This window comes from Meleagris gallopavo, chromosome 19 (genome assembly GCF_905368555.1).
Source record: "Meleagris gallopavo chromosome 19, MGAL_WU_HG_1.1, whole genome shotgun sequence".
In the NCBI taxonomy this organism is placed as follows: Eukaryota; Metazoa; Chordata; class Aves; order Galliformes; family Phasianidae; genus Meleagris; species Meleagris gallopavo.
In genome coordinates, this window is record NC_139422.1 from 6227228 (window position 1) to 6253200 (window position 25973).

Here is a 25973-nt window from a genome sequence, read left to right on the forward strand (position 1 = left end):
GGGGGATACACGTTAATAGTGGGTCCATCTGCTAGGATCTTTTATTAAAGAGAAGTGTGAATGCAGTTGCCATGCAATCCACTCTTACACACAAAGACCACGAGTTACGAAAACAAGAGAAAACATCTCCTGATTTTGCCTTGCTGGTAGCTCACATTCATCATTTCTGCAGCTGATTTTTGCTTTAATTTAGAAATCTTCACAAAAAATGAACTTTGAGTGAAGGAGCTCAACAGTTAGCAGTGACTGCGCATAGACGCACACACAGCCCTTCCTCTGCAGTGACAGACAGGATATTACTTTCCCACTGCATATGAAATTAATACCAGAAAGCATAAGGAAAAAAACATGTAAATTCCAGCCCTTAAAGCCCGGTCTGGATCACTCTTCTGCTGCTTCAGACAGCCTATAGCCTGGAGGAGAAGTAGCTGTTCAAATTAAAAGGAAGATAATCCATGAGCTGCTGATCCATGATGAAACAAACCCTGAGCGTGGAGTCGCAGCCCAACGCCGATTCATTCAGCTCCATCCAAAAGGAAAGTCTCCTACAGCCCGTTGCTCTCAGAACTGCTGTGTCCTCAGCCTGTCTCTCCCGTGGACGTGTGCTGTTCCATGCTAATAGTCTGGGGGGAGAGGGCTGTAATTCGTTTAACAGCTGGCAGGTCAGACCTACGTGCCCTAGAATGCAAGTGCTGATTCGGATGTGGAGAGGAGAAGGTGCCCTGATGACATCAAGTCAAGGTGTCCGTGATGATGAGCACTCCTCATCCAGGAGCTGCCTTTTGCCCACCAGCCTGCGCTGATGGAGAGCTTTTGTTGCCATCGTAGCTCTGATGCTCACACTCATCAAGGTTGCACTTAGCAATTGCTCCCTTATTCAAGGGCACTGAGATCAGAAGTACAAGGCAGCCCATATTCTCCTCCTTGTTTCACAGATATTGAGTAGGCAGGAGAGTAAGCAAGAAGACAGTTATTTTGCATATCTTCAGAATGCAAATAGATGAGTGAGCTCAGCTCTCTATTCATTGCTTCCAACATACATGACACAGATGATGCTGTTCCCATTGTCAGACTGAAACCGGGGGCTTGATGACAAGAAACTCACTGAGTTTCCATCTGCACAAGGCTGGGATGATGGCTGGGTAGGGAAAGTCACCGCACTTACATACGTCAGCTCCACCGACCACGTCCATAACTTACAGGCTGTGTTTGGGATCTGCAAAGCCAGTTTTGCTCCCAGTTATTCCTGCAAGATCAGCTCTCAGAGCTCCTTGGTGTGGCCTCATTTGCACCTACCCATGGGACTGCCCCCTCTGCCCTGCAGCACAGCTATGGCTCCGCTCCTTGGGTTGGAGCCAGCAAAACTACTGAAGCAGCAGCTGATCGAACCGCTGCGTGGCTCAAGAAAAAGTGTTAAGATTGATTATATATGTATTTATTAAGTTCCAGTGAGGCAAACAGCATATTAGCATAACTGGGTCAATTATTTGGCAATCAGCACATGCGTGCCTGGGAGGGAAGCATGTGCAGAAATCTGCTGTTTTTGTGCTGCTGAACACATCACCTGCTTGGAAGAGAAGAAATGTGTTTATTCCAGTGCTAAAGAAGAGAGAAAAAAGAACAAGTCAACCTTCCCGAGCTAGCTGATTATGCATTTTCCACATCAAATTGTCAGCATTTATTCAATTACTTCACTCATTACAAGTTTGTTCTTCAACCACTAACCTAAAAACCCTCCCCGCTGCCGTCAGCTCCATTAGAAGTGACACATCCCTTCCTCGGGTTAAAAAGAATTGGAAGGATCTCCTCCCAGCGCCAGGCTATGGGCTGGGAGCTGCTTCCCATCCCCATTTCCCCGTGCCATGCAGAGGGGCAGTGCTGGGGCCATCCCTGGGAACCCATCCTCCGCCCAACACGGGGCTGTTTGAAAGCACACACACACACACACATGAGGAGGGGATTTGCAGGGCTCTGGCAAGGAAACAAGTGAGATCCCCAGAGCCAAAAACGTGTACTCTGAAACACTTCCATTTGAATAGTAAGTCGAAAGGAAAGTTCCCTTTTGGAGGGGTTGTTAATTATAGATCCCTCCTTCAGAAGCTCCTCCTGTTTTTATCCCTGCTTACTCCCCCACAGATGGGAAAGATAAGGAAAGCTCTACCTTCCCCAAAATCAAATAAATCTTCAGTGCTTCCTGAGCTGATTCACTTGGCTAAGCTCTGATTTGATATATGAAACAAAAGACAAGGCAAGAGACAAGGCGCAGAAAACAACATATTTTCCCGTGTCAAGGTGAAGCACTTCCCATCACCCAGCCCATCTCCCCTGGACTAAATGCGCATCAATAATATTTAAATGATCAAAGTTTTTCAGCAGAGACGGCGATGGGCTTTTTTCTGACTTGTCATGCTTGTTTTCCTCCAGGAGGCACTGACCTGCCATGGCTCAGCCTTGCAGTTTGGCACGCAGGAGCTTTTGGAGAAGCGTTCCCTCCCCAGCAGAACAGCAGCCTCATGTTTCCCTGTACAACAACCTTTCTTAGCCTAAAATGCTTTGCATCCCATTTCCTTGATCTGGCTAACTGCTCGCATGCTGAAAATCCCACCCTCCCTTCCAGCTGTCCTTCTGGCAGGAAAGAGGCAGCGACTCCTCTCTGGAGACTACAGTCACTGCTCCTTTGGTTATCTAATAGGGAGGGCAAAACTCACCCGGGGCCCTGCAAAATGCAGAGATTGCATCTGAGGTCTCGTGCACAAGGCAGGGAGCAGCCTCCCCTCCTGGAGCAGATGCTCTGTGCCATCTTCCCAGCCAGTTGCTCTAAGGAAAAGATTTAGAGCACTCCAGGGATGGAGGCGCCAGGCTGTTCCCTCTGCTGATGGCTGTGTCTGCATGTGTTGAGGAGCGGGTGATGGTATTTACACCCTGAGGTTGGTGCAGGAAGAACAATAGAATAACCCCCCTATCTTCCTGCACTGCACACCGCAGTTCTCTGTTGCTCAGTTTCTCGGCCTTCGTGTGGGTTTTCTGGTGTTTCTCAGAACTACAAAATACGATGGCCCTCTTCTTTTCCCAGCATGCTGATCTTACCTTTGCACAAAGACAAGGCAGCGGGAAGCACAAGCCTTCCCATTCCCATCACTCTGCAAGATCTCTTCACATCCATCAACAAAAGGACAGCACAAGGGATGGGATAGGGAAGGTGAGCTGAGACAAACTGCCAGCAGGACAAGGTTCAAGCCCATGGCACAACAGCCCTCCTCTCCATCACCCCTAATGCCCCCCCTTCAGAGCTGTTACTCATTTCCTTCCCCCCCCTGCACACTTCTTCCCAGAGGTCCCGGCACAGCTGGAACAACAGCTCAGGCTGCACTGGGCTCTGCGGACACTGTGAGAGCTTCTCTTGCTCAGGGGTCCCTCAGCTGCTCCTGGGCTGAAGCACATTTACGAGCCTTGTGCTCCCACCTAATAAAATGCTTACTCACTTTCAGCAGGCGCTTTGACATCCCTGGCCGCGCATCGCTAGATAAGGACTATAAAAAGAACGTATCGCTATTATAGGTGATACAGCAAGATGTATCCTCGAATGAAAAATCCTTTGTGAGGCTGGTTATTATTCTGGCACTAATCTCAGAGCTCTCTCCACGGACCAGACTCAGCCCGAGTGTTCGTAAGCACATCGCCACCGAGGAGCAGCGCTGCGAGGTGTCACGTTTGCCTTCTGTTGTTTCAGTTCATCCTCAGTCAGCCCAAGTTGGAAAAGCACTTCCCTCTTCCCCCCCACGCGTGTCAAAATCACCTCTTGCCATTTCAATGCAGGGAGCCAAATATTGCCTTCGTACAAACAGGTGCCAGGCTGCATATGTCAATAGAATTACACCTGCGTGCAATGGGTTTGCATTTGGCCCTTGAGCCCCGGGGATCCCTTTGGGAACTGAAGCTGTATTAAAAATTAAGGGCCCTGTTCTCCACCCTTGCCTACGCTGTGGTAATTAAATCTCGGCGCAGACCCATTGATTTTCAACCTTGTGTGAGAAGGCAGTGCTCAGCATGAAGGAGGGGCAGAGCCGCCCTCCAGGAGCAGCACAGCCACGTTGCTCCCCATAGGAAAATTCCCCAAGAAGGAAATATTTGCCAAATTCTTGGGCAAAAGAAGGTAAATGGTCTCAAATTATACATTTGCTGAAACCGTTGCCCGTTCCTTCCTGCAAGAACAGCACTGCTGAATGGGTGACCCACTCTGCAGCACACAGCCCCTGGAGCAGCTGCTCCCACCTCTGCAGGGCATTTGGGTCACTGTTCCTCCTCGGGATGCACCTGGAGCCCTCACCTGCATAGGTGTGAGTATTGCTGCCAGTTGTCATCTTCTGAGCTCACAGGGTTGAGAAAAACGACTTCAGTTTTGCTTTAAATGCCAAGTAGTTTAGAAGTGTGACGACTCATACTGTGCTGTTATTCTTTCCAATTGAAACCTAATGATGCGTGCATATCACTTAACTCTGATGTCAATAATCAGCACACCACTTGGTCTTTGCCATGGCTATTAGAGGGAATGAAAATGAAATACCAACTCCTTTTTATCCTGTTACTGTACCATAATAACTAATAAAGGAGTAATAAGCGAGATGTGGGGAATTTCCAGGGGAGTCATTACTACAGAGCAGACCTCAAGGCACAAAGTGAAATCCGGGAATATTCTCCAGCCCTGTATTCCCAGCTAATGTTTCTCACTGCTATACAGTGTTTACAGAAAAAAAAAAAAAAAAAAGAAAAGAAATAACGTGTGGAAAGTAGTCTGTGTCATGGCTGGAGTGGAGATGGACCCAGAATCACAGTCCTTCAGGTAAAGACCATCCTGTACTTCAGCACTGAGGCTGAGCCGCAGTCAGGGTGTGCTCCATCGTTTCCTACCTCTTGCTTCTGCTCCAGTATTTGGGAAACGTGTCCCAGGGTGGTCTGTGTGTTTTCCAGGGACTCTTCAACAGGAAAAGCCATAGAAAGACCTCAGAGCAGCGGGCCAAAGTAAATCATGTAATGTAACACTGAGTCAATGAGATTGCAAACCACATGCAGGTTGGACAATGCACTTTCTGGCTTAGAAATTATTGAATTATTGGTTGGGAAAGAACCTTCATTTTTTGGTGGTCATGTACATAGGGGTCAGCAGGGTTCTTTGGTTTTCCTCCCCAGAAATAGATTGTCATTCATCCATCTGTATGTAAAAGCCTGAAGGAATGACCCCCCAGCAGCATCTGCATGAGTAGAATTGGGTTTCATGGCAGAATCTGGGATGGGTGGACTGAGATCTCCATCTGCCACTGCTTCTCCTGAGCAGCACCCACAGCAGTCATGCCCTGTGCTGGGAGGAACTGCCAAACCTCACAGACCTGCACGTTACCAAAGGAAACCCAGCTTAGTTAAATCCCAGAGTGCATCTCCACCATTACCAAAGCATTTCTCAGCCATCTGATTTCCCTATCCCCGAGTCCCTGCTTTGTTTATCCTATTAATTCCAACCACCCCCTCTTCCCCAGCACACGCAGCCTTGCTTACAGCAGCTCCGCCAGCAGAACCTCCCAAAATATTCGGGACACAGCGTGGATATCTCACACGTGTGGGGAAAACCCTCGTGACTACAGCTTATTCCTCGAGAAAACATGATCTCGTGATTATTATTTCTTAAAAAGAAAAGGAAAGGGGGTGGGAGGAAAGAAAGGAAAGGGAGGGGAAGGAAAAAGTGGGGGAAAGAAAGGAAAAGGGTAAGAAAGGAAAAGGGGGTGAAGAAGGAAAAAAGGGGGAGAAGAAAGGAAAAAGGGGGAGGGAGGAAAAAGAAAAGAGGAAAAGGTGGGGGGAAAAGAAGGAAAAGGAGCGGCACAGCCACTTCCATCATCTCTCGGCTCTCCGTTCCCCGCCCGCCGCTCTCCAGCCCCGCACCGCGCTGATCCCGCAGCCCCTCCGGCCCCCCCCCGCTCACAGCCTCCCCTTCCCCGGCTGCTTTTCTCCCTCCTCCCTCCCCTCCCCGCCCGCATTTCCTCCCTGCACCTTTAAGAAGCACATTGCTCGCCGGTGGGATGGTGTGTGCTAAAGCTGCACAGAGGAAGTTACGCAGTCCGGATCAGGCACGGAGATAAAAGCTCCGATTGTGAAAGTGATAGCAAACGGGATTTCAGCCTCGGCATTAACTTGGGAGGGGAGCCGGGCACCGCAACGAGCTCCCGGCCGCCCGCCCTTGGGGCCCGACCCCGGAGTTGGCCGCTCCTCGGGAGCCCCGAGCCGCAGAACCCCCCGGTAAGCGCTGAAAGTTGGGGGGCGCGGGGTGGGGAGCGGGGGCTGCGCCCGGCGCGGCCCCGCAGAGCTGCGTTTTGGGTGCGGGGACGGGAGATCCATCGCCGCCCCCCGCGGTCCCCTCACCCCCATCCTCTCCCCGCCCTGCGGGAGCGCCTCGCCCCTACGGAACGGGCGGAGGGAGATCAGCTTCGGATTCTCCGCTTCGGAGTTTCCAGCTGAGAGATGCAAAGCCGGAGATGCTCGCGGCACGTTTCCCGTTTTCCCCACTTTTTTTTTTTTTTTTTTTAAGCCCAAACCTCGAATTCTCGTGACGCGCAATGAACCCCGTGGCATCGCTTGGTCGGGAGGCACAACCGCGTGAAGGAGCGCGGCTGCCGTAAGCGAAATGCACGGGTTTTCCTTTGGGGAACGCGGCGCTCCTCTGAGCTTTGCCGTATTCCGACAGCTCCGTCACAGCGGTGCTCCCAACCCCGCTGCTGGGGATGCGGGGAAGGGCTCTCATCGCGGGGACGGGGAGGAACGCACAGCCGAGCTCCGGCGGCGCTGGGGTCGGTGGGGACAGCGGCTGGGTTTTATTTTCGAGGCAACTTCTGAAACTGAGGACTCCTCCGTTGAGTTTACTTTGTGTCCTTAATTCCAGAGCAGCTCAGTTGTTGCTCGGCGCTGTCTCTTGATTTCAATTGGGTGTTAATCCAATAACAATAAAAAAAAAAGAAAAACAAGGAACCGGCTCAGCGGAGATACAATCTAATTTCGTGTTTTTAATACTCTGGCTATCAGTCCCCTGCGATTGCTGCATACGCCTCAAAGAAAACAGAGAGCATTGATTGTGTTTGTTCCCATGAACTGCAGTTTCTTAATATTATCGGGCAAAGATTTATTTGCTCGGTGCCAAACCAAGGCAAGCAGGGCAAAGCCTTCGGGTCAGAAAGTCTCTCTCTGCCGTTCAGGGTGTGCTGGTTTATCTCAGGGCCACCCCGTGCTCCTATTTCTGCAGAGGGTCGGTGCTGTCGGAGCGCTGCACCGCGTGCCAGTTCCCAGACAAATTACTTCCCTGGGAACCTACAACATTTAGCAAGCGTAACAAGAAACTAATAGATATTATAGATCTTCTCTTCCTGGGTTCTTCCCTGACAGCCGTTCAAGTGCAAAGTATGGTTTTACGGCTATGGAAATAGATCCATAAACGTACCAGCGGTGGAGCCCTCATTAAAGGCGTTGTATCCCAGGGCTGAAGTCTCACATGCTGCAGTTGTTGGGTGCTTGGCTGGGACTGCTTGGATGTAATAACGAGGAGCTGATTTATTTTAAGTGCAAAGACAGCTCTGATGTCAGTGGGACTTCTAAACACTCTGTCATGTCGTTTTCATATTTTTACTACATTTACTCATGATGTAAAAATAGCAGCCAGTCTATTCTTTCTTCGGGAGTTTATTCAGGTCCAATGCATCTGTAATAGGCTCTTCTTTGAGAGCCAGCGATGAAGCATGAGAGATGGCTTCTCCCTTCTGAACTCATTCATCTCAATCAGAAATCTCTCAACCAGATTGGGGAAAAGGGGGGCAGTGGCACAGCACTACGAATCCCCCCAGCGTGGATCGATGCACCCGCTAACCTGGAGTCTTTGAGCCTTAGTGAGCTTTGTGAGAAAGCAAACGAGGTGCTGAATGAAGGAGACATCTCCAAATTGTGGGAGAAAAGTTGGAGGAGCCAGTAGAGAGGGAATGACCAAGAGCCAAGTCTCCGCTCTGGATGTCTGCCTCCCACCTCTCCTCTGATGCTCTCTCTCCACTGCTGGCCGAGGGTTTCACTCTCCTTTTTCAGTTCTTTGTCATTTGGTTTTGCAATTACTAAAGATTTGTATAGCTCCGGTGGAAAGACAACAAAACTGCAGAATTGTTGTTTTCACCTGAAACGACTACTGAGAAGGTCATTGCTACTTGTATTGGGTAAACCTTAAGTGTTATTAGGACTTTAAATTGCTTTTTATTAAATCTTATTGTTCAGATAAATCATATGTGGGGATGTTGGACTGTGGATGCGTCTCCCCAGCTGTCACATTTATTTGTTTATCTCCTTAAGACGTTCAATTTTCTGTCTGTCCCCAGTCTGTGTCTGCATATTCTCCATCCTCTAATGACCTCCAGCTATTTCTTGATATTATTTGAAGACTCATTAGGGCAATTGTTGTCCAGCTGCCATTAGAATCAGATACCTTAAGCGGGGGAAGCTCTCCTTCCAACCTCCCGAACAGCAGAAGAGCCATAAGCATCTTACTATGGATTTCTTTTTATTAAAGTTGTATATCTCCCTTTTACAGACCCTGCCGTGTGTCTGGCATCACAGACCCAGCTGAGGGCTGTGTTTCCCATGGGACCCTCTGGCCTCATTGCTCCAGATGCACCCCCTCTCCCTCCCAACTCATTTGTCTTTCAATTTGCAGGTGCAGCCCGCTAATGAATTCCCCCTTCGCTCTGACCATGAGAGAGGGACCAGACCTCAGGTAGCAGCGTGGCTCACAGCTGAAGGCTTGGGAACTCGATGCTCCATTGCCAAAAGACACAGACAGGTGGACAGACGGGTGGACAGACAGACAAACTGCACGCGGTGCCTCCCAGCACTGCAGGAGCAGAGGACGGCGCTGCCCATCGCGCAGACTCCACCGATGCCACTAACCAACACAGCAGCTCCGACCCCGTCACCCTTTGGGAGAAGGGGACTGTAGCCCCAAAGCTCCTCTCTGCCAGCTCCCAGATGCTATAGTAATTTGACACATTAATGTCCCAAAGCCCCAGTAATTGTCAAAGCAGACCACAGTTTAAGACGCGCTACCCAGTGACACGTTTGCAGCAGACAGGAAGGTCGAGGAACACCAGATCCAGCACCATCCCGCAGCCTCTCCAATTTGCTCCTATCAAATTTCATCAGCGACTCAGAACTTGATCTTTCTATTGATTGACTGGAGTCACCTCTAGATATTTTCATGCTGATTTGGAAGCTCTTTCATACGACAAAAGGGGGAAAAAAAAAAATGAGGTTAAGGAAGACTTTTGACCACTGAGCAGCAATCCCAGCCCAAACTTGCCCAAGCAAGTCATTTGCAAATTTGGCTTCTGTGCAGAGAGAAACTTTCCACAGCCGAACACAACGTGGGATCACTCCTGTCCTCACCCTGACCTCCCTAGAGTGGACCATCTGTAAATGAGGAGTTTCCATGCTGAACCTGAGAGCACCCCCTAGCCCAGCAGCCGCCTCCCCCTGGACTCCCAGCACGTCCCCAGCCCAGGGCACCCACGCTCGGCCGCAGCTGCCATGCTGTACCTGCTGGCTCTCCTCCTGCACCGTCTCCCCTTGGCTATGGGACAGTATGACATTTGCAAGTCCTGGGTGACCACCGACGATGGCCCATCATGGGAGTTCTACGCGTGTCAGCCCAGGGCCATGAGGATGAAGGATTATGTGACAGTCAGAGTAGATCCAGCAGGAATCACATGTGGGGACCCTCCGGAGAGGTTCTGCACTCATGTAAGTATTTCCCTCCTTGCTAGATGGGACTGCGTGTGGGTGGCCAGGAAGAGCATCCTGCTGGGTGCTGCTGGAGGGACACCTTCACTATGGGTGGTGATGTTGGTGTCACATTGAGCAGGGTTGGGTGGTGGGAAGTAGTGGACTGGTTTGGGTGGTGGGGTCTGAAATTCAGATATACCCACCAACAGTGAGTGCATCACCTGAACTTCTCCGAGCATGGATTGCAGAATGGCTTGGGTTCGAGGGGACCTTAAAAATCATTGAGCTCCAACCCCCTGCTGTGGGCTGGTTGCCTCCCATCAGCTCAGGCTGCCCAGGGCCCCATTCAGCCTGGCTTCGGGCACCTCCAGGGATGGGCACAGCTGATTGGGATGTCACTGCTGACCCACCCCAAAAAGCTGCCAAACCTGGAGCACTGCACCAGTAACACCCGCACGGGGCTGTGCTGTACCAATGGGAGCTCAGAGTGGCTCCAGTCCACTGATGTCCCCAAACCCCATCTCTGCCTTTGCCCTATGTGAAAAGAGCCCGCGGACAGACACTTGCCCTTGCAGTTAAAATCTTTTAACTTATTTTCCCTTAAATATTAATCATCGCATTTCATTCCGTGCACCACAAAGCTCAGCAGGAGCACCTGATTTATAATTCACAAGGCTTTGCATTGGTAAAAAGAGTTCAGGGGTCAAAGCAGAGTGCAGCAACGTGGCCACAGCGTCCCCTCCCACTGCCAGTGGTGACAACTCAGCCCCCAGTGCAGGGAGAGCATCCATGGGGGCACCAAGCCAGGGGTGCTGGGGAAGCACCACACTGCAGTTAGCAGCGCAAGAGGGAAAGGAGGCCAAGTTTCTGTTGCCAACGTTGTCCAGGTTTGTACACCCCATGCCTCAGTTTCCCCCTGGGAAAGTCCCCCAGCTCAGGGCTTCCCATGAAAAGCCAAGAGGAAAGCTCTGATACACCGTGGGATGTTGAACATTGAGACCATCACCACATGTCACCATTATTTACCCCATTCTGCCCAACCTGTGGGGGCTCATTGAAACCAGCGCCGTTTCCCCTAATTCCAGCAAAGCAGCAGCTTTTCCTTTTAAAAGATCATTTGAAAGAAAAGCTTAAACTCAAAGATGTCAACAGAGCTGTTAACTCTTGGTAAGGCAGTCCGGACTTTCATTTATTTGTCTGCAGAAGGATGAAAGATGAACAAGAGATCGCTTTCTGCTTTGCTCCCTCTTTGCAAACTCCCTGGCTGACGTTGCTCCGCGCTCCAGCTCCACTGCCCTCCTCCAGTAAAAGCCACCACCCGGGATCAGCTCTCTGCCTCCCCCTGTTCAGTCAATATCCAGCTGAAACCCTTCTATTCTGGGCGCCAGCAGCATTTCCTCGCAGTGTGTGACAGCACACGCTGCACCACTCACACACACTGTGTACAGCTGTGAGCGAGAGCTGCACCAACACACAACACGGATTCGCCTCTCCCTGTCCCTGCCTGACACTGGGGCAGAAACACAGCAAAATCCCAATAGATTCCCTGAGGAAAGGGAAAACAAAGAGCGTTGGGTGTTATTTTGCAGCCCCCTCCACTGCCTTTCCCTGTCCTGTTTAATTCCCTTTGTGTTTTGATTATAGTCCCGTAACAGGTGGGCTCCCATATGAGCCCAGCTGTCCAGCAGAGAATTTTTTAGGGTGACTCTATTGCTTTCTTGGTGGCTTTCAAAACAGCAGGGTGCTGTCTGTGAACTTACACCAGCACTGCTCAGAATTAACCCTGAGCACAGCCCTATAGGATGCCTGTGCTGCTCGGACAACTGTAATCAAAACAAAAGACACACAGACACACAGTGCCAGACAGGAGATGGGCAATGAACCATTGCTGGAAGGAGCACCAGGACCCAATGGGGCTCTGAACTTCCCAGCTATGCCTATAGGGGTTTACACAGCTCCCAGCATGTTCTGCTCGAGGAGGTGTGGGGGAATGTGAGATTTGTTTGAAGGATCGTTTTCTCTCTTTTGCAGCAATTGCTGGTCACACTGGGCTGCTCTGTTCTGGCAGTGCAGTGTTTTACTGCTCATTACGATTGGGAGCTTTGATTTGTGCCCATCTGTTGAGCTGTCCCCTGGCCATGTCAGTACCCTTCTGGCAGCATCACCTGGAAACTGCATTGTGCCTTCACTCCTGACAGGGCAGGGACAGACAAGGAAACGAAAGCTCGAAGGGGTTCCAAGTCACCTCCAAAAGCAAAGTGGGAAAACAGCAGAGGTGTTGGCAGCAACTCTCCCATGGCATTTCTGGGAGATGGAAGCAGTTATTTCCAGGTGTTAGGATGGCATTGTCGTTCAGTCGATGCTCTTTGATGCAGGGTGAGCTCTCAGCCCATATCGATGGGTCGGGGGTATTTTTATTTAGCGTCAGCATTGTTTCATCAGCTAATAGGGCTCGTTGACTTTGGCATGGCTACATGAAAGGAAGAGGCTTTATTTATTCATTACACATTGAATCGAGGTTGACGTTTAGTTTAATTCTTAGCTAAACTTTTCTGAATGACATGAGCTTATAAAGGCTTGTGCTAAAAGCTATTTCTCTTATTAAACAGGATGCTAAAATTGGAAAAAGCAGACAAACTTCTGAGCACAGAAGCTCTTTCCTTGGGCTTCTGAGCTCTGCAGCCACCCCAGGAGTCAGGATGAGGGAAAGGAAAATCTCTTCCAGGAGAAGTGGATGTTCTGCTCCTTTGCAGTGAATCAGCCCACCCTTGGCCTCAGCAAGGCTGGACTCAGAGCTGGCTGTGCCCTTCCTGCACGGTGCTGGGGACAATCACTGTGCCTCAATGCCAACTCTCAGCAGCACAGGAAATCCACTCCCAGATGTTAAAATGACCCCTCAAATCAGGGATGGGACGCTGCTTCTTTCTGTCACATCTGTGCAGTGTTAACGGCCCCATTCCCCTCTCAGTACTCCAAAACATTAACACAACATCTGGAAAATCCTCCCCTCTCCTTGGAGGAGTGCCTGGAACTGGGAACTGCTGCTATTTGCAAAGCTTCCCTATTTCAACACAGGAGGAGGACTGGTGCCTTTTGGTCCTGTCCCCCCCCTTACTGACTCCCCAGGACCAGGGCTCTGCACATCACCTCTGCAACCCGGGTCAGCAGCTCCCTGCCCTCAGGGTCAGACCCCTGGACCACACAGCATTGCTGCCCAACAAATTGCACGCTGCCACAGAGGCCATTCCAGTACAGCAGGATCTTGGTGTTACAAAAGCAGAGGCTTTCCAGAAAACAAGAGAATACAGGCTCAGCTTCAAATTAGAGAGTGCTGAGCAAACAGGATTTCTTCCCCCCCAGTCTGCAGCAGTTCCCTTAAATGCCCGATTCGGGATTCATCACGCTGCACAGCAGGATGGTGCTTTCCTAACAAGAGTCACTTCAACGTGCTGATGGAAAAGGCTGAGCGATAGAACCCAGACTGTCAGGTAGATTTAATTGGTACAGCGAGCAGAAAGTTTACTCCCACCTTGAAAGAGATGAGTGAGAAAGAATGAGCTGCTCTCAAGAAGAGCTTCGCTTAAGCATAGCATGAAACAACCAAATGCTTTGCATACAGCAGCAAAAGTGAGGGGAATGCTCCATGCAGCAGGAGCCCAGGCAGCAGGTAGTGTGGGTGCAGGGGTGCCCAGCACCATGCTCTGCTCCCCCCGCATCAGAGCACTGCAACAGCACCTCTGTTCCTCACTCTTCTCACCCCCAACACTAAGCTCTGCCCTCCCCCATTCAAACTACCCGGACCTCTTACAGAATAAAATATTAATGGCAGCGTAGCGAGCCTCTCTGCAAAGGCTGCATGTATTGAGCTCGCAAGGCGCTCAGGCTTTTAGAGAGCAGGACACTTTTCCTACTTCCTAAGCGTTTTCTGAGTCCTGAATCAATAATGCACTCCGGGTCCAGCAAACAGGTCGCTGCCATGCTGCTGGTAGAGGCTGGCTGTGCACAGAGCCCTTGCTGCAGCAAGGCACAGGACTGGATGGGACAACTGGATTCACACACAGCCTGCAGGGGTGTGCCCTGGGAAAAGCAAAGCTTGCAGTTCATGACAAGCTAAAAGCAGTCACCAAGGTTAAACCTGTGCATCCATGCCTAAGTCTGCAGGTTGAGAGCCCCCAGCCCCATGCCTTGCTGGTGGATCTCATGCTTGAGGTCACCCCTTAATCTGCAAACTCACCAAAGGAGCAACAGTGCAGCCCCATTCCAAAGTGAGTCTGGCCCTGCTCTGCAGCACGGGGTTATTACAGCTCAGCAGGGATTACCAGGTCAGAATGAAGGAGCGCTCACAAATGATGCCATGGGAGGAGGCCGGGCTGTGTGCTGTGTGTATGCACCCAGCACAGATTATCTGCTTAGGAGTGGAATTTTCCATGCGTCACTTAACCCTCACATCACCCACATTTGGGCTGCACACACAGGTTTGGGTCCGAGGTGACCCTGCAGTGCAGCTGGGGCTGCTCGGGGCACCCCATAGGTTTGGAATTGCCATCACTGCTGCAATGTCAGGGCCGTGCTGGGGTCCTCCTGCAATGGGTCACCCTTGCAATGGGCTGAGCTCAGCCAGGTGGTTGGAGTTGGTTGTGTCAATGGATTTTTTCGTCCATTACTGCCTGTGAAGGGATTTGTGTGTGTGTGTGTGTGTGAGCATTGCTATGAGGATAGGCAAGGGACAGGGGCCAGTCCTGGTATAAAATGGGCAGCAGCTGCCTTCCCCTCCAAGCACTCCCTTTGTACTCCTGTGGTCCAGAGTCCTATGGTGCAGACCCTTTTCACGTGGGAGTATTGAGGAGACTATGGGGAACATTTCCAAGAGTATGGGGTAAGAGCTGAGGTTTCCTTGCTCTTTAGTTGAGGAGCAACTAATGCTTAACTGCCCAGGATGTGCTGGGTAATGCCAGACCCCACTCCTCACTCTCTGCCTGCCTCAGTTTCCCTACCAGGGGATGGGATGCAGTACAGCCTATCTGTTCCAGCATTACACCATGGCTGAAATAAGCACGAGATGCTTCTGGAATTCAGAATCAGATCGGAGGGGGAAGGGGAGCAGCAGCCAGTGAGCACGGGTTGCATCTTCTCTCTTGCAGAGAGATGGGCCCGAGGGAGCAGCAGAGCCTTGAGCAAGGAACGTGCTGCTCAGTGTGTCTGCTGCTGGCCAAAGGAAAGAGGCACGCAGCAAGGCATCAGGCTGGGCACATCCTGCACACATTCTGCTGACTCATGGGATCCTGAACCCTGTGTGCATTCTGCTGACTCACGGAATCCCAAATCCCACACGTATTTGCTGACTCATGGGATTCTGAATCCCAGATGCTTCTGCTGACTCATTGGATCCTGAATCCCGCGAGCGGAGCGTGTCCTAACGCCCAGGGGTGACCTTGCTCTGACACCTTGAGATGTGAGGGTGGAAAGGAAGGGAGGGAGAAATCGATGCCCCCAACCACTGCAAGATGGAGTGGGGAGGAAGAGGGAGTGACATTCGGCCGAGCCAGAATTAGCACAGATCTGTGGAGGGACCCCATTTCCACCCTATTAATAATTCATGCTAGCTCTGTCTTTACCTGCTAATAAACAGGAAACTGCTTGTTAGCGAGGACATTCTTCTCCCCTTTTGCATTCCCTGCCCTAAGCAGAGCCCATTGCAGGCAGCTAGGGGAAGGGAGGCAGCAAGCCAACATCCCCACACACTGCCCATGTAGGCACAAGAAGTGGGGCAATCATTGCAGGAGGAGCTCAGGTGCTCCCCATGCACCCTACATTCCCTTACTCCCCTTATCCCCAGCTATGCATCTCCCCTCTTCTGTCTGCCCCAGTGTTGGGCTGTGTTGTTGGAGACACATGAGCAGGGTCTGCCTGAGTCCAGGGGTCAATCCAGGATCTCAGATGGCCATTAATGAGCCAGAACAAACTACTCCAAGCCCCCTGCCTCTAATCTATAGAAAGGACAGAGAGGGTAGATACCAGAACACAGTTCCCCTTGGTGTCACAGCCAACGGAGACCATCCCATCATTTCACAATGGGAAAATGATCCTGGCACCAGGACACACTGCATTGGAACCAAGAAGCTCTGTCCTCCAAGGGCCACCTGCAGCCCCCAGGACATGGGGCTCGATGTCACCACTCCCTGCAGCCCAGTAAGGCATGGGGCTGCCTCATTCCAGAGGCACCTCATAATTTCTGCTCAATTATTTCCGTGCTCCCAGACATCACTGCTGCTGAGTTATGCCACTTGCCAGCTGTTGGAAATAATCGCTGTAAATTAATTACGGTTGTTTCACCCCTCTGATCCCTCCCAGCCCCCACGAAGAGAGTGAAAATTAATTGTCAGTGAGTATTTCCAGTTCTGTGGGAGTCCCATCCCGGCCACCGGCAGGTTACGGTTTGTGCCCTGAAGCATAAGACTTAATTACCCACTGATGTTATTTTTGATCATAAAATCACCGTGTCTTCCCATAAATCCAGACAGAGACGTTGACCCCTCAGGTCAAGAGCGGCAAGAGTGGAAATGCCCAGTAACAGCTTTAGGACAATCCGATATATTCCCTCGTGTAAGTGGGATTCTGGCTGGGAAACAGTTGCTTCATGGAATAGATATTGAAAGAAAAAAAAACTGGGAAGTCGCTCAATGCACACATCACACAGAAAGCAGGTTTAACCCTGTGTCAGTGCAGGGGATGAGAACAGTTGTCACTCAGCTGGACGAGGCCGCCTGCCCGCGGGGAGCAGCGGATGGGGCCATTAATCCGGGGATTAATCAGGGAACTCGAGCGTAAAGAGCGAAACAACAACAAACGCGCCGCAGCCTCCCTTCCAGCTTTATCCCACAGCACAAACGAACCCGACGTCGTGCTCCACAGGGAGCCACGAAATCAAACTTTGGGTTATCTGCACGCTGAGAGATGAGAACAGAGAGATGTCACCTCTGCCCGCTATGATCATCCCCGGCAGACGCCGTGCAGGAGGTGTCCATCAGCACTGCTGGGCCATCTGCTGCCACCCAGGGCTGCTGTGGGTCGGGGACCTGTCCTCCACCAGTCCCACCGGTGACAGGTGGTCTGCAGGACACCCGCAGCTCGGTGGCATCAGAGCACGGTGGGGACATTTGCAAGGAATCAGGTGCACGCCAGGATTTTGCCGACGCGGTCGTTCTGCAGGGTCGGTTGGTTGGAAATCTGATACCAACCCCAGCACTTTGCTGCCGTGCGAGGCAACGTGGGGACAGTGCAAACCTAATCAGCTCATCTTTAAGCTGAAAAATCAAAGGCAGGGTCATAGGCGCGCTGCAGGGAGCTGAAAGACCTTGGGATGCACCTGAGAGCTCCTTAAGATGTCTGGAGAGCGGCGGGGAGAGGATTGTCACCGGGTGGGCGGAGGTGACATTCAGCCCGGAGCTCCTGGCTGTTGGGTGAACCTGTTCACCAGGCGCTGTCCCATCTGCACAGCCCACAGGGAGCTGGAACCCCTTCCCAGGGTCTTTAATGCTGCTGGGGGTGGAAGGGGAGGTCACGCTGCCCAACCATCCCCTGCTCTTGCACAAAGTGTGGAGTCAGTCAAGGTCTGAGAGCTTTCTGAGAGCCAGTTTTGGGGGAAAATACAACGTAAGGAGGTGCACATGAGAAAAGTGCATGACAGCATGGACCTTTCTGCCCAAGAAACGTTCTTAATTTCTTTCCCCTCAGATAAAAATCTTCTTAGAGAAAAGCCAAGGATTCCTCACTCCAGCTGAAAACACAAAGTTACGATATCTGGAGCTACTCCAAGCTGGTGACATTGCTATTATTCTTATTAGGACACTGGTTGTGCTTAAAGACAGGTTGATCCCAGTGAGACTGGGGTTCTAGCAAAGGTCTTACCTCAGCACCAACCTAATCGAGCAGAGGAGACCCAGCAAAGCAGCAGTTCCGTGGGGTCCCCTGGCCAAGGCACCAGCTGAAAGCTCATACTGGGTTACAAGAGCAGTACAAACTTTCACAATGTCCTTTTATTTTTCACTGTTCAAATCTTTCCTCCCCTCTCCTTAATATTACTAATATTATTACTGCTTTTCTTCACGGTGCAGCTAGTGGTTGTAATTTCTTTCTAGCTTCCCTTTGGCATGGAGATCTACTAAAAGCTGCAGCTTTATTTCTGCCCAGCTTCCACCATTTACAACAGATGTCTGGTTTGTTTAAAATATTCAACAGCTTAGTGATTAATCAAGCAATTTCACCTACAAAAATATGTAATTTCATGCTATGAGGCTTAAAAATGGCATTATCTGCCAGGAAAATAAAGCAAAACAACTTTGTGCGCTCGTTAAGAGCCCTAGCAAGCAGGCAGGCTTTGACTGGGGCTGTTTTTCCCTATTCCCTCTCTCCTAGTGAAGTGGGAAGCAGCTCCCCTGCAGCACCCTGGATTCCCATTGTGCCCTTACACATCTTGTTTCCAAAGGAATCCTAGGAGGATCCCTAACTAGATCCCTGCTCTCATCTTCAGACCCTTGTGCAGCATTTCTGCAGAGCACAAATGGGAAATGAATCCCATGGGCTGCAGTCACCAGCATGGGGGCATCTCCAGATGTGCCACCCCCAACGGGACACCATCTCTACCCCCCAGGATGTTTGTTCCTTGGAGACACATCTTTGCCATGGTGCCATTGGCTGTGACAACCTGCCCTCAGCTTTTGCCACTTTTCCCCAGGGCTTTGCCAGTTGGGCTGAGCTCAGGAGAAGAAATCTGCAGCACTCCTCGGTGCACACGCAAGAAAAGAGCAGCCTGAGCTAGGGATCTGCAGCATCCAGTTGCCGTGAGGACATTCACGACTGATTTAATAGCGTGAGACTCTAAGTGAGCTGCTTTATTTTAAGCGCACGAAGACCAAGTTTCCCTAGCTAATGCATTCTGACTTTTAGATTGAAGACGTAAATATCTTGAGACTTTGGACAGATTCTTTGGAGGACACATGGCTTGGATAAGGAAACCAGATTCTAAAATAATACCTGGAATTGTTTCAACAGAGCTATAACTGATCTTACCAGGACCGGCGGAGCAGCCAAATTACGGCCATCTGTTTCCGCTCCCCCCTGCCCTCCCGGCTGACTCGAAACCACCCCACCAGCAGAAAGTGCATTGAGCATCCCAAGGAGGAAGGACATTTCAATAAGCCAAAAACCAAAAAGGAACACTTCATTTGAGCAGAGGAAGCCATGGTGGCATGACTCACTCGGTGGCTTTTGAGGCTCTTCCCAACTTCCAGCACTGTCACTTAGAGGTTATTTCCACCCTTGCCCTGTTACAACTGAGCAGTAATTGAGCCACGTGCCACCCCAGGGTGCTTGAAGACCAATTTGGGCTCGCTGTCTGCTGAGACATGTGCAGGCACAGGTCTGGGTGTACAGGAGCCAGCAGGGATGGTGTACCTCCATTTTCTGTTTTCTGGGATGAGCAGATGGGAGACATGCTCTGTTCCTCCCTGTCTGCACCACGGCACATTGCATTCATTAAACCCCCATTGCTTCCCCTTGCTGCTCCTGCGAAACCTGCCCCACTCTGTGCCACCATCCATCCCCACAGCTCTGGGCCAGGTTTTGTCATTGTGGTTTGATTGCAAAGCCATAGAATCATTAAGGTTGGGAAAGACCTCTCAGATCACCAAGTCCAACTCCAATCCACCATGTCCACTGACAACATCCTTCACAGGTTCTAGAAAACATCCAAGGACAGCCCTTCCACCTTCCCTTGTGCAGCTCAGCTACCTTCAGAGAAAGCCTCGATAGGAGCATCGGGATGGCCTTTTCAGGGCTGTCCTATTAAGCCATTTGTACGACCACATTTGCAGCAGAAGCATACTGCAGCACAATATGTTGCCTCAGCACAGGAAATGTGCTCAGAGCCCCCATAGCTTCAGCTGAGGTGCATTTTTCTTCCTTTCCCATCAACCACCGTAAAGCTGTGCTAAGCGGCAGCCGCATCCCCCAGCAGGAAGCTGTGTCTCATTAGCAGAGGTAAACAATTCCTCTGAACGTGACAAGTCAGGAGAGCATATTAAATATGTCAATACCAACTTCTTTTACTCCCTGCTCCAGCACAGTGTGTTGCAGCAGGAGAGGACCAAGCACAGCCCAGAGCCCACAGTCAACATCCCCCATTGCAGACAGCATCTCCCCAGTTTTGGGATGGGACCAGTGCCCCTTTCCATTAGCTGCCTCCCCTGGCAGCCTCACACACATGCACCAAGCAAGGCACTGGCTGCTTGTAGGACCCCTCTGCCCACAGCTGCTGCTCCGTGCACTGCAGAGAGCCCAGTGCTCACACACAGCTCAGCTGCTTGCTGTTCTGCTCAAGGGAGAATTATTGACACCCTTTGGAGCTTTTGGAGGCTTGCTCACATCTAATGTATCTCCGAGCCACGTCGAGGCAAAGAAACCCATTTTACACATTCAGGATACAGACAGCTCTAAGTAGATCCCAGTACTTTTGGTAGCCCAACTGGAGTTTGAAAAGACCAGATTTTCCAAAGCACCTCATGACATACATTAATGTCCACATTCAAGGTACAATCCCCCACATTGTACCTGAGAACATCCATTTATGGGAGCGAGAAACCCTCTGCTTTGCCCAGGGCACGCACTAGATACCCTAAAAGCAGACCACAAGCACTTGGGGTTTCAAAAGATTCACAGCTCAAAGCAAACTCGCAGCCAGGACCACAGGCAATGCAGCATCTCTCCACAAAACAGCTCTCAGTCTCACCTTGCTAACATGCTGTGCTTGGGATGACCAGACCAGACCCTGCTGCTCTGCAGGCTGCTCACCTCCAGGCATCAACCTCAGTCAGCTCCAGCTGCTTTATCACCTCCTGTGTGATAAGGCTTTGGCTGCATCTGAGCCTGGTGCGCTCGCAGCCCAGGTTTGGGTCTGAGAGGGAAGCAAAGAGATGCTTTGTATGCACAGATTTGCAGTGTGGAGCCATGCAGTTTTTCAGGGGTTGATGCTTGCTATAATGCATCCCTACAGGGCTAAAGGGCAAGAGAGAACCCCAGCTTGTCACAAAGGCCTTGGACACATTCACGAGCAATAAACCCAGCAGCCCAGGTAACCCAGATGTGTGCCTCCAAACCTTTAACACTTTTGTGTGTATGACATTCACTGTGCACTCACAGTGCAGTTCAGCACATGGGGACATGAGGAAATGGGGATATGAGCAAAAGGGGACATGAGCACATACCACCTGTGGACAGAATGGATCACTGTACCTTTTCTGCCATTGCACCACACCTCGGGAAGTGCCTATCTCCATGGGCAATGAGCACAAAGCTCTGCTCTCTGCAGAGGCCTGAGCACGGATGGGGGATGGGGCTTCCTCCTGCGGTGGTGCTGGGCCCTACAGAGCCTAGGGCTGGTATCAGGAGCCACTGGGGACACGGATGTGCCCAGTGCAGCTGTGCCTGGGGGCTGAGCTGTTTGTTCTTGTGAGCAAGCAGGCGTGAAAATGGCCTTCCATGGGCTTGTAACTTGGCCAAGCTGAAATGAAGTTTCTCAGAGACTGTGTCAGGGAAAGTGCTTTCTATGAAAATCACACCTGTGTCAAATTGAGGGCCCTTTCCCAAAGGGCCTATCAGAGGAAACAGCTCAGCTGTCCATAGGGCAGAGAACCCACACAGAGCCAAGCCTCCAATACTCCAGCTCAGCTGAGCAGTCAATATTTACGAAAAGCACCAAAAAACAGGAATGGGGCAAGTAGGGTCTGGCTGGAATGCCCACGTGTTGCCTTTTCTCGTGACCATTGTTGTTGTTCCAGGAGAACCCGTACCTGTGCAGCGATGAGTGCGACGCCTCCAACCCAGACCTGGCCCACCCACCAAAGCTCATGTTTGACAGCGAGGATGAAGGCTTGGCCACGTACTGGCAGAGTGTGACGTGGCGCCGGTACCCGGAACCGCTGCTGGCCAACATCACTCTGTCCTGGAACAAGAGCATCGAGCTGACGGACGACATCGTGATCACCTTTGAGTACGGCCGTCCCACCATCATGATGTTGGAGAAGTCGCTGGACAACGGGAGGACTTGGCACCCGTACCAGTATTATGCAGATGACTGCATGGAGGCCTTCAGCATGCCAGCACGGAGGGTCCGGGACCTCTCCACCACCAGTGCCAACAGGGTCCTCTGCACGGAGGAATATTCCCGCTGGGCGGGCTCCAAAAAGGAGAAGACCGTCCGTTTTGAGGTGAGAGACCGCTTCGCCATCTTTGCTGGCCCCGACCTCAAGAACATGGACAACTTGTACACAAGGCTGGAGAGCGCCAAGGGGCTCAAGGACTTCTTCACCGTGACCGACCTGAGGATGAGGCTGCTGCGACCGGCGCTGGGGGGCACCTACGTGCAGAGGGAGAACCTCTACAAGTACTTCTACGCTGTCTCCAACATTGAAGTCACCGGCAGGTAATGGCCGCTGTATTTCTTTGTATATCTCTTCTTGGAGGGATGAGAAGAGGTTCACTGATGCAGAACTAAGCCACCGGTGTTGATGTCAACTGGTAGATGATCGGCGTTCCTCCCTCTAATATCCCCTTTCCCAAGCCAGGGCAGCATCGCTGTCATAAGAGATGTGTCCTTGCAGGGAAAGGCTGAGGCACCCCCAGGATGCCCTCTGTGGAGGGGAGAAATGAGGCTTTCCCCATTAAATTCCATTGATCCAAGCAGGATCATCCTGGCTCAGCCCCAGCTCCGGTCAACAAGCTTTGGGGAGAGGCCAAAGCCAGCACCAGCTCTGGGGCAGAGCTGGGCAGGAGGGGATTTGTTTCTCCTGCTCTTTATTTCTCGTTTCTCTGTGCAATGCCATATGTTATGTTATGACATCAACCGAAAAAGCAAAGTAAGGTGGAAAAATGCCGAGATGGCTGATTTCCCATCCAGCTTGTGGATGCAGCTTGTGTGAGACTCAGAGGCGAGAGGGGAAAAATCTCCCCATCACCCACCACTGCTAACATGAATCTCCACAGCGACAGAGGAGCCGTTTGTATTGCTTCCAAACTGTTTGCTTCTGAGTCTCGCAAGCAGAAATGTTCCGCAGGTGCCGCCGAGGCTGGCTTTGACTGCGCTCCAAGGGAGAGGAAGGGATGGAAGAGCCCTTTATTTCAGCAGGAGGTGACGGGAAGGGCAGCGGGAAGGGCTGAGCAAGCAGCCACAAAGCAGGCAAAGGCCAGCACGCCGCCTTCTCTTTGACTCCAAGCATGGTGGCTCCTTGGTGGCAAAGCTGCAGCGTCTGGTAGGCAGCACTGAGTGGACAGGAAGGGTTGGAGGGGATGGTTGGACATTGGGGCTGGTCAGACTTTGGGCTGTTATGGGGATGCAGAGTTTTCAGCTCAGAAAGCTGTAAATGAGGATGTGGTATCTGATGCCCTTGTGCAAGGACCTTTGGCTTCTGAGCTTGGAAGGTGCTGTGCAGGTAACCAAGGACTGTGCTGTGTCCACAGTATATTTGGGATTCTTGATGCTTTAGGATACATGGTAAAATAGAGCTGTTACTGTGTGGTGTAGGGGCTGTGGTGGCACATGGCTGCCTGTCCCCACAGATCACTTTGCCTTTCCTGCCTGCCTTGTGCAGAAGGTGTCCCTTCAGCATCTCTAGTTCCTGGCTACAATGTTGAGATTTCCCATAACCGAGCCTCTTGCTGCCTGTCAGGTGTCTTCCTTTTCCACCCTGTCCAAACCTCACCACATACCCTATTATAGCATCAGAGATTGCTTTGAGAGAGAAAACCCCAACAAACTATTGTGAAAAGAGTCAAATAGAGGAGGAACATGGTGTGGGGGTGGCACATCCCCTTATGAGACATCAGAGATTCCACATCCACCCATACCCCTGGGCCAATGCAATCAAACTGAGAAGGTCCGGTGGGAGCTGCAGTGCTGCATTTCTGCCAAAGCTGGGAGGAGAGGGGTTTGCTGGCTGGGTCCTGGGGGTCTCTAGGACAGGGATGGACAGGAACAGAGTTGGTGGCTGTCCTGGGCTGAACCCCCAGTGCTGAGTTGCTGAGGAGCTGTGGATAAGCAGTGCATCAGGTGGAGCAGCTCTGTGAATTCACTCTGTTCTGGTGGTTATTCCAGTCCCAGCAAGCAGGGCCTTTTTTTTTTTTCTTTTTCTTTTTCTTTTTTTTTCTGGAAAGCAATCTAATTCGAGCTATAAGCAAAGCCTGTTACGTGCAGGGACTAAGACCAAATTAAATCTTGTGTGCGGTCCAACAAGGGGTGGATATTGAGATGAAGAGATGAGAAATCAATGCAAACTGTGGAAGGTAGGGAAAGGATGTGTCGTTTGGGATTCACCACTGAGGTCATAGGAAATGAGAGGGAAGATGATTATGAAGAAATAAAGGCAAAAACAGCCAGAGGATCCCAGCTGGGGTGCAGAGGAGCTGGTGAGCTGTGGATGGGTGCAGCCCAGGGATGGATGGAGGAGAAGTGGTGCATGGCTGCAGTGCATGGCATTGCATGGTGGTGGTCCGTGGCATGCAATGAGAGACGTGAGAGATATCCATCTCCAGTTGCAGCTCATAGTGAAGGGAAGAGCAGAATGCTTTGCTGTCAGGGCAGGCTGCAATGGGTGGTTCCTCATGCTGGTGCAGTGCCATCCCAGGACCTCATCCAAGCACACTCATCCTTCACCTCTCTCTGCTTCCCATCAACGAAAACTGCTCACCACAACCCTACAGAGCTTTGCAGAAAAGCAGAGTGAAGGAGCAAAGGACACAGGGAGAAAAGGGAAATACTCTGCTGCCTTCCTTTCTTTCATTAGCCAAGTCGGTGGGGGCCCAAGAGATTGACAGGACCTGAAAATGAAGTGGGTCCTGAGGGCCCTTCCTGGTGCTGCTGCTTTGCACTCTGTCTGCATCTCCTGCAACCTCAGCCTGGTGCATTTCTCCTTGCAGGGCTGAAAGTTTATTTTTACTGTCTTTCTTTTCTATATCTTCTTTTTTTTTTTTTTTCTCCTTTCCTTCCATCCTGTCCCTATTGATCTGCAAAGTAACTGGAGCTGCAGAGGAGTCAGGACAGGAATAGACACGAGCAAGCCCTTGGCCTGTGTGCTTGTGCCTGTGTGCGTGCCAGGCGGGCGGGTAAGGGAAGCGGAAGGGCTTTTCCCCACAGATCTCTGCTCACTCTCATTGTAGAGTCATAGAATCATAGACTTAGGTTGGAAAGGACCTTAGAGATCATCCAGTTCCAATCTTCTCCCCGGTGCAGCAGTGAGCTCGGTCGTTTTCTCGAGAGCGGGTGGATGAGCTTTTCCTGTCTGCTGGGACCGGGAGAGAGCGATGAATTCTGTCTCCATTACACATCAGGTCTCTTTGGAGTAATCCTTTCCCCTCCATAACGTCAGTCACTGCAGTGCTCAGTGGGGCACGCTCCATCACAGAGACATTAATAAGCTGTAATTGAAGTTAATGTGCCATGGCTGGGACACATGGATCCAGTTAGGAGAAATCAGATTGAGCAGAAGTGAATCAATTTCAGGCTGATTATTAAGATTTTCCTCCTTTGTCCTCCCTGCCCCTGTGCACGCTCTGTCTGTCTGTCCTGCTGGTGATAGGCAGTCTGTGGAGAAAGGCAGGAGGAGGGAGTGATACTCATCACCATGCAATAGACACAAAATTCTGGAGCAGTCCCTTTAGATTTTGCATAATGACTGATGTCCCCACTGAATGCCTTCTCGTGAAGACCAGGTGGGACCCACCAGCTGCACGACTTCTGCATTGCAGAAAGGAGATAGCAGGGACCTGGGGATACAGGATCTGGGGAAGCATGGGCTTCTGCCATCTAGGCATGCCCAGGAATATCACCCCAAAACAAGCCCCGTGCCACACAGATATCAGGAAACATTTCTTCTCAGAAAGAGTAGTGTTGCATTGGCACAGCTGTCCAGGGAGTGATGGAGTCACTGTTCCAGAGGTCTACCAGAGCTGTGGGGGTGTGGCACTGAGGGACGTATCAGTTGGCACAGTGGGGTGTGTTAGTGTGGGACTTGGGGATCTGAGCAGTCTTTTCCAACCTTCACGATTCTATGATTCTACTTTCCCCCCATGATCTGACCCAGCAGCTCACAGCCAGCCCCACCCACCCTCAGCACCTTTGGGAAGACCACAAA

General features: G+C 51.2%; 1 protein-coding gene and 1 long non-coding RNA gene across 7 annotated transcripts in view; one reads left to right on the forward strand and one right to left on the reverse strand.

The window, feature by feature from the left end:
- Nucleotides 1-16: 16 nt before the first annotated feature.
- LOC146543123 (uncharacterized) lies at nucleotides 17-6108 on the reverse strand. Its single transcript, XR_014887312.1, has 2 exons — nucleotides 6040-6108; nucleotides 17-5384 (listed from the first exon to the last, which is right to left on the reverse strand). It is a non-coding gene; the product is annotated as an uncharacterized LOC146543123 (long non-coding RNA).
- Nucleotides 6109-6145: 37 nt separating this feature from the next.
- Nucleotides 6146-25973, forward strand: part of NTNG2 (netrin G2) — a 39150-nt gene continuing 19322 nt past the window's right edge. For all 6 annotated transcript variants that reach the window (XM_085239531.1, XM_085239532.1, XM_085239533.1 and 3 more), the window contains exons 1-3: nucleotides 6146-6285; nucleotides 8729-9810; nucleotides 21627-22270. In XM_085239531.1, coding sequence (XP_085095657.1) covers nucleotides 9598-9810; nucleotides 21627-22270 — 857 coding nt within the window. In that variant the 5' untranslated portion in view covers nucleotides 6146-6285; nucleotides 8729-9597. The remainder of the gene's footprint in view (nucleotides 6286-8728; nucleotides 9811-21626; nucleotides 22271-25973) is intronic.